Genomic DNA, 8924 nt, shown 5'->3' with positions numbered 1-8924 from the left:
CATGTTAAGGCACATGCAGACATCAGGCTGAATATTTCATGCATACATTCATAGCTATATGAATTTGTAAAAAGAATCCGCTGTTACATGCCTGTGGTTTGGTTGGGGGTTTTTTTGCCTAGATTTTTGACTGTGGTTTCTGTTGCACTGACTTTCCCAAATTTCTTCACCTGACATTTTCCAGGATTGTCTGCTGCATCACTCAAGAACTCTTGAATGAACAGTTCACCTGCTCTCCATAATTACTATGTTTAAATTTTGTTGGGGTTTTTTAATTAAAATAATGCTCTTCTAAAGTATTTGTTTGTACCTGGATAGCTCTAATAGGTCTTTACTTGGGGAGCCACTGCACTAGACTCCATCATAGGGTAATTGCTGGGTTCACTTTTGCACAGGAAAACAATTTGCTACCTAGCTTAAATTACCATTCCGTAGACCTGGCTATGCAATCATTTAAGCATGTGGATATCTCCAGAAGCCTGCCTATTCCCATAACACTCTGTAGAGCAACAAAAATATATAAAGCTATATACGTGTACAGGTATTAGTGGGACTGAGGTCTCTTTCTACCTTTTAAATGGTCTTTTGCAGCTTTGATTATCCTCTGCAGAACTGTTTCAGGTTCAGAGTTACTTTATCTTTTTGATTTGCTTTGTTCCCCGATCCCGTCACTGCAGTACTCTCCTTCAAGCTTCAGAACAAAAGTACTTTTGGGAGCAGAGGGCCTGTGGCAGGGAGCGCAGCTCTGCTTTCCTCCTGGCAATTCGCCACCGAGCCGAGCCGAGGCAGAATATTCTCACTTGCTCAGTGCAACAGCTTCGGTAACTGCACCAGCGCACACCTAAGTCTCCCTGCGGAGACCAGTCCATTTCCTTAGCACAGCCAAACCTGTAGACAACAGCTAGAGTTAAGGGCAGGGCTTGCTTTTTTTTTTTTTTAATTTTTATTTTTTAAAATCATAGAATCATAGAATGGTTTGGGTTGGACTTCATAATAATAAGTGACTTCAATGCAAAGCATTTTTCTCAGAAGGTACATTTGTCCTAACTGGGTCTTGCTGGTTTACACCCCCACCCCTCCCCATCCTTTCTCTTGCTTTGGAAAGTTGTTCCACTTGATTGCTCAGTTTGCCTCCTTGAGTCAGTGGTGGCGAGGGAATTACAAAGGCGATGAAGGCGCAGCCAAGTCCCAGGTAGTGTGTGCCAGATTTAAGCTGATTTAAAGTTGTGCAGACTGACTCTGAAACTTTCTTTGTACAAGGGACGACGACTTTTGAAAAAAGCTGCTCATTTTTTTGCCAGCAGCGTGCACCTGGCTCAGGGAACCTGCTGAGGTGTGCTCACCTGGCAAAGGCGACATGGTCGGTGGTGCTTTGCAGATCGCTGGGCTGCTCGTTGGTGGCATTGGCATGATCGGGACGTTCGCCGTCACGGGCATGCCTCAGTGGAGGGTGTCTGCCTTCATCGAGAACAACATCATTGTGTTTGAGACCATTTGGGAAGGGCTGTGGATGCACTGCATCAGGCAAGCCAACATCAGGATGCAGTGCAAGGTCTATGACTCCGTGCTGGCCCTCTCGCCGGACCTGCAGGCATCCCGAGGGCTGATGTGTGCTGGGTCGGCGCTCTCGTTCCTCGCTTTCATGGTTGCCATTATTGGGATGAAGTGCACGCGGTGCGTGCAGAGCAGCTGGCAAGCCAAGGGCTACATTATTCTGACGGCTGGGCTCCTCTTCGTCCTCTCAGGTGCCGTTGAGCTCGTTCCAGTCTGCTGGGTTGCCAACACCATCATCAGTGACTTCTACAACCCCGTGGTCAACACTGCCCAGAAAAGGGAGCTTGGAGAGGCCCTCTACCTGGGCTGGGTAGCTGCCTTCTGCCTCGTTGCTGCCGGAGCCATATTCTGTTCTTTTTGCCGCTGCTGTGAGAAAACCAGAAGCTACGGATACTCCGCACCAGCCCAGTGCCCCACTCACAGCCAGGATTCGCACAGGAAGACGGAAAGCTCGTATTCCAAAAGTCAGTACGTCTAGATGCCTCCTGCCTTTTCCTATTTTTGAAGCGTTCAATCTGTCTGGATGGATTTCGGCTTCTGCACAAAAGGGCAGCTAGAAAGCTGCCTTTGCCTCCTGCCTGTAACTGCTGCTGTTGGGGCTGCGTTTTGGAGTCACCCGCAGTGGGCTCTGCTGTGGCTAATGCTGCAGCACAGACCATTTTAATGCATGGAAAGGTGAATGTTTAATATTATTTTAATAGTAAGTTGGAATAGCTTTTGGGTTGTGTGGCTTCACTTTGGGTTGCATTTTATGTGTAAAACAGTAATAAAGGGCTTAAAGTTCCACTGTGATATGAAATTCTGGCCTATGGCAAAGAAGAGGGAAGTTAAGCAGCTGGGGTTTTTTTTGTTTTTTTTTTTTTCCTGCCTGGGAAAGAGGGGATAACAGTGAATAAGGACAAGATAATAATGGTTTAAAAGAAAAGCATTCACTAAGGGATTGATTTACTGTAGGTTTAATGGAAAGTTACATGAAGAATTTATTCAGCAGAGGAAGATAAGCTGAAATATATGAAAAATATCCCTTATTTCAGAGAATAAACATAGCTCCATGTTCATCATAAATACCATCTTTTTGGTGAAAGTTAATATTTCTTTTCTAATCCATATAGGTCAAACTCATTCACATCCTTCTTTTTAGAAGCAGCAGTATTCCCTTGCAAACTCCTCACGGCTTACAACATTTTGCAATATTGCACATACCACAAACACTGTGTTGGTTACTTGCCGCAGGACTCTGTGATATATATATTTTTAAATAAGGGTCTTTTGTACAATCAGACTGATATTTTTGCTGAGACCCACTCACACCAGAAAAGCTTATAGGCATAAAGAACATAAACAGTGATATTATTTTCTCACAGTTCACATTAAAACAAGCTAAACAATATTTTTAATAATAATATCGTGCACCTATGATACACAACAATGTAAAGAAATCAAGTCTACTGACAAATAAATAGCTCCATACAAATTAATTTAATAAATGACCCAAATTAATCAATAGTAGTAATATTTTAACAGAATTTTGTAACCAATGAATAAGTTGTAACTTCAGACCCAGAGAAATCAATGGAATTTTGCCTTTGACTGAACTAGGAACACAAGTTAATTTGTGGTGTTTAATGGAGAACAACATTCTTGTTCTAGAGCTTCATTGACTGTTTTAAATATTTTATGGAAAGCTTATTATGTGATCTGTAGTTCTCTAGTGAATTCCTTGGACTATTACTACTTGGAAGTTTGGAAGAAAATTCTTTACTTCATAAGATGCAACTCTGAACAGGCTAGAAGAAACCAAAATCTGCCCCAGAACTCTCCTCACAGTGTTTGTAAGATACATAGTAAGATGTGCTTGGTTATGTAATTTTATTTTTCCTCCTTATTTTTAAGCAAATTATTTCTACATATGTATATGTGTAAAGTGCATGACCTTTCTGTAATATAGTAGTGTGTGGCTGTGTTTCCTTTGTATTCCTTTATTAATGTTTATACACCAGACTAGTCTCTTTTTTTGGGGGGGTGGGCCAGAATGTGGAGGACAAAACTTCTTGTTAGTGGCACTTTGTGCCAGAAGTCATAGTTACAACACCAGGGTTTATAAGGATGTCTATAATAAAGTCACCTGCCTGGTTCATCCCTCTAAAAGGTAGGTACAAGATCTTACTCAGAAACCCGCATGTATATGGGCCAGTGAACTGCAGTTATCTCTGCTGTCAAAACACGGGGTGACTCATACAGAATTCATCTAGAGGTCTGAGGCAAGCCTCAGTGAAAAGTGAGATAAGCATGACATCTCTGTAAAAGCCCTGTGTACCTCGAACACTGCTGCTACATCGGGTAGTATTATCTGTTCCTGGTAAAGCACACACTGATCTAGTTGTACAAACAAAAGAAGACACTCTAAGAAGTCTTCCAAAACTATCCACAGAACTAACAGGAACACAAGTGCAATGGACTGTGAGTGGGACCCCGAAGTTTTTGAAAATCTCCCTTAGAAATCCTATATGTGCTGCAAACTGTTCACCTTCTTCTTAACATATGCATGTTCCCCTTTAAGTACCTTCCAGGCACATCCAGCAATTTCCTTTAAATTGTATCTCACCCATATACCTTATCTTCAAGTGAGCTGAAATGCAAGCTTCCATTTTAAACAGAGCTGGCCTCCCCCACGTTTGTGCATTAAATAAACCCTGAGCAGCCTGAGCAGAGGGTCCCATCTAAGGGCGGATATCCAAGCTCAAAACAACTGCCTGAAGCAATAAACTTTCAAATCTTGCATCCTGTAATTTAGAACCCATTTTCGTGCTTACAGACCAGAGAAATTATTTAGGAAATAAGCAGCATTTCCTCCATAAATGAAACCAAGGATGTCTAGCTTGTTCCCCTTTGCCCTGCACATTGGGTGCTTGTATGCATTCCTGCAATGTAAAATGGATGTGGAGCCTTTCCAGGTCCACCTGGTGCCCTCCGTGCTGTGTAAATGAATGCGCAACTGGCAGGTCAGAGGAGCGTAATGCTCGTTTAACTCAGATGAGTGAAGGTTCAAGATTTCAATCACAGCTCCGTGACTGAGCAACTGGGCTTTCATTTATAATGAGCCCCTTCCAAAATTCTCCCACTGCTGCTGCAACTGTTGTGGAGGTCCAGAGGGTAGAGCTGCCACCAACCAGCATTACTAGGCACTGCTCTCATTAGAGCTAGGCAGCGAGGTGGTAAACTCATGGGTGGCAGCAGAGCCACGGTTTCAGGAGTTGTTTTGTGCAGGCAAGGCAGAGCCATAACAGGGCCTGAGTGTGTGTGAGCTCCTGGTTTGCAATTTTATATGAGGATGAGTCATCTAACACATGAGGTTATCGCACATCTGCAAATCCAGTAAGGCCAGCTGTGTGTAATGGATTTGTCTGTCTCTTGAGGGTGCAGTCCTCAATAGGTGTTGTACTCTCCCATGTTTTTGAATATACATGGTGCCCATATATGAGAGTTTATCTGTAGGCTGCTTGCTTTCTGTTCAACTCTCAAACATGACTAGTGAAGAATAATAGAAAATGGAGCAGGGAGACCTTAGGAGAAGCCATATCTTGGGCCTCACAGCCAGGAAGGCTCATTACTGAAATGTAAGAATGGCCTTTCCGCATCACCCTGGAGATGTATGGAGATCTGCTGCTGCCACTGTCAGGGGCAGTTGCCTACAGAGCAGCAGGAGACCAGGGCCAGTGGACAGTTGTGCTTGGAGATACTCTCCCCACTTCCAGCCTCTTGTACCAGGGTATTTTTGTGCTTAACGAAGCAGCAGGCTTGTCTAGGACTGAAGCCCAACACCAAGGGTCATACTCTGACCCCACTCAGTGGATACAGTGGGCTTTCTGAGCATGAGACATGATGCACAGCTCTCCTTTCCTGCTGAGCTGGAAGAAGAGCAGTGCTGGGTAACTCCAGCCCTGGCACAGGCATGTCCACTACACCAGTCTTGCCTTGCAGAGCAGGGTTGAGCCACTGAACTGAGCCCCTCAACCAACGCCCGCCTCCATTCTGCATTCTGGATTCTTCTAGCCCTTGGACTTTGCCTGTGACTCTATCACAGACCATCCCCTAGGCAGCAAAGCAAGCTGACCCCTTGCTAACCATGCTGCCTCCCCACTCATCCCACTGCCCCGTGGAGCTGGTGGCCACAATACTTTCCTGCAAAGTCTCAGCAAGGAACCAACACCTAAGGGATGTGGGCCATTGGCAGTCCTAAATATGTGTTGCTTGAGAAATTAGGAGAACGCTGATGACAACTAATTTACCTCGGTACCGCCAAGAGTCCCATCAGCACCATCAGTTCCTTTCAGCAGGGGGAGGTGGTCCACATCAGGCCAAAGAGGACAAATAGGAAGAGAAGAGTGAGTGGAGTTCACTCTAGAAAAAGGTGTATCTATTAACTACTCCTTTGCTCTTCTCAATGAATAAATATGCCAAAATTATTCCTGAGAGATGTTTGTTCAATAAAATCTTCTGGAGGTGGTTACTCTGCAGTGTCCTTAGCAATCTATCTCAGTACTTAATTATAATTTTCATTAAAAAAGGTTTTTATGAAGCTTAAACTAAATCTCCCCACTGCAGACTAAGGCTGCTCCTTTATTTCTTGTCCCATCAGCAGCAGGCATAGAAAACTGACTACTGTTTTCCTTTAAAGCAGGCAACCTTTTCCATATTTCAGGACTGTTACCATCTGACCTCTTGAACCTCTCTTGCTTAGCGTAATCATCTCTAATTCTGTCCTCACTGGCATGCTCGCTAAATTTCTCCCCATACTAGTTTACCTCTTCTGGTTGTTTTTGGCTGCTCCGCCTCTTTCTTTAAGTTTGATGCCCCAAACTGGACAAAGAATCCCAGAGGAAGCCTCACCACTGCTGAGCACAGTGAATATGCTTATTGCAGGTTATCATAGCATGGGGTAAATGATTCATAAAACCAAGCAAATACCTTGTGTATGTTAAATGCATTGCACTTCTGTTATTCCAGGCCTCAAGATCACCAGCTTTCCTGCGCTGTGGGACTTAATCATTGACAGTACATTGACCAGCTGGGTGTCTAATGCAAATTTCCTTGCTGCAGTTCCTCCTTTATTGCTAGATCCCTGAGGGCAGTAAGATGAGACCCCAGACAAATCCTTGGTTCCAACAGTAGCAGAAATCAATGTCTGGAAATAGGAACATGATAGTACTCCTTCCCATATATCTTTTTGTTGTTTTACTCACTCATAGATTCTGCATCCACATTACATTATTTTTACTCTCCTCTGTCCCTTCAGTGTCTCTGTTAATTTCCCATTGCTGTGTCGGATGCTTTAGTAAGGTCCAAATGGATTAGATTTTCTCAACTTTTATTTTCTAGAAAATGTTACCAAACAAAAACTGAATATTTTTGCGAAGTCCATGCTGTATTTCCTTTAACTTTCCATTTAACTTTCCATTTACTTTCAGATATTTATTCTCTTCTTTGTAATGGATTTTAAATCTTCTTATACTATTAGATTCTGACTAACGGGGTTCTAGTTGTGCACTGGGTTTTCCACCTCCCCACTCATTCCCTTAGTTTCGCTGTTCTCCAGACACACAGTATCACCACTGATTTGACACATATGCTAACAGTCCTTGCTACCATGTTTGGAACTGCACATGCTGAATTTCCTTCAGTAGAAATTACTCGCTTTCTTCAGTTTGTGCTCACAAATATTTGGAGGTTTTTATCTACCTTGGATACAGTATTGTAATTCTGTCATTTTCTCCTTCTTCTATATCCTCGTTAAATTTGCAGAAGAGGAGAGCTCACTACCTTTCTTAGACTCATACAGCCTAGCATGCCTTTTTCCTTACTGTTCTATTTGTTTGCCTGTAGCACCTTTTATTATTCTGTTTTTTGAAAAGCCTAATTTGGATTGACTTTTATTGAGTGTCATTTTCCCCTTACATTTTCTGACCTCTTAGGTATATTTTCTTTGCTGCTTGTTTACTTTTTCTGTTCTACCAAATACCTTCTCTGTGGAGTTATTCATCCAGTTGAGTATCAACCCTACTCCTATAAGTCTCTCCTTTCCTTCCCCATGGGGCTCACATTCCAGACACTTCCTAAGGAATTTTTAAGCCTCATCCACATTCACGTCCATAAGCCGTTCAGTCTAATTAATAACGAATAATGTGATCAGGATCAGAGCAGTTGTTCTCCCTCAATGTTCCGGGCACTTTCACCTCATTGGCAATGGTCTTCTACAGAGATACAGATCCTCTCATCTTAACGATCCCTCACATACTGTTTTCTGCCTCACAAGTGGGCCCTGTTCCATTCTGACATAAAGGCATCAGATTTCACAGAATCATAGAATCATAGAATGGTTTGGGTTGGAAGGGACCTTAAAGACCATCTAGTTCCAACCCCCCTGCCATGGGCAGGGACACCCTCCACTAGACCATGTTGCCCAAAGCCCCATCCAACCTGGCCTTGAACACTTCCAGGGAGGGGGCCTCCACAACTTCTCTGGGCAACCTGTTCCAGTGCGTCACCATTCTAACAGTAAAGAATTTCTTCCTAACATCTAATCTAAATCAACCCTCCTTCAGCTTAAACCCATTACCCCTTGACCTGTCACTACACTCCCTCATAAACAGTCCCTCACCATCTTTCCTGTAGGCCCCTTCAGGTACTGGAAGGCCGCAATTAGGTCTCCCCAGATCCTTCTCTTCTCCAGGCTGAACAACCCCAACTCTCTCAGCCTGTCCTCAGAGGAGAGGTGCTCCAGCCCTCTGATCAGCTTCGTGGCCCTCCTCTGGACTCGCTCCAACAGCTCCATGTCTCTCCTGTACTGGGGCCCCCAGAGCTGGGCACAGTACTCCAGGTGGGGTCTCACAAGAGCGGAGTAGAGGGGCAGGATCACCTCCCTCGACCTGCTGGTCACACTGCTTTTGATGCAGCCCAGGACACGGTTGGCTTTCTGGGCTGCAAGCACACACTGCCGGCTCATTTCATCACCCAACACCCCCAAGTCCTCCTCAGGACTGCTTTCAATCCATTCCTTGCCCAGCCTATAGTCATGCTTGGGATTGCGCCGACCCACGTGCAGGACCTTGCACTTGGCCTTGTTGAACTTCATACGGTTCGCACGGGCCCACCTCTCCAGCCTGTCAAGGTCCCTCTGGATGGCATCCCTTCCCTCCAGCGTGTCGACTGCACCACACAGCTTGGTGTTGCGGCAAACTTGCTGAGGGTGCACTCGATCCCACTGTCCGTGTCGCTGACAAAGATGTTAAACAGTGCTGGTCCCAGTACCGACCCCTGAGGAACACCACTCATCACCATTCTCCACTTGGACATTGAGCCGTTGACCACAA

At 44.5% G+C, this 8924-nt stretch overlaps 1 protein-coding gene across 1 annotated transcript; it reads left to right on the top strand.

Moving 5' to 3' along the window:
- The first annotated feature begins 1147 nt into the window (after positions 1–1147).
- On the top strand, positions 1148–3409 carry LOC129213845 (claudin-8-like). The gene has a single exon (XM_054844603.1). The coding sequence runs from the start codon at positions 1358–1360 to the stop codon at positions 2030–2032; it is 675 nt and encodes a 224-aa protein (XP_054700578.1). The 5' UTR covers positions 1148–1357; the 3' UTR covers positions 2033–3409.
- The last annotated feature ends 5515 nt before the right edge of the window (positions 3410–8924 follow it).

Source organism: Grus americana, chromosome 1 (genome assembly GCF_028858705.1).
Source record: "Grus americana isolate bGruAme1 chromosome 1, bGruAme1.mat, whole genome shotgun sequence".
NCBI lineage: Eukaryota > Metazoa > Chordata > Aves > Gruiformes > Gruidae > Grus > Grus americana.
Note: the sequence above shows the minus strand (reverse complement) of the source record. Positions and strands in the feature narration are given on the sequence as shown.

Bases quoted from the DNA above. Each gene is read 5' to 3' on its own strand.
- LOC129213845 (XM_054844603.1), top strand. From the start codon at position 1,358: ATGGTCGGTGGTGCTTTGCAGATCGCTGGGCTGCTCGTTGGTGGCATT.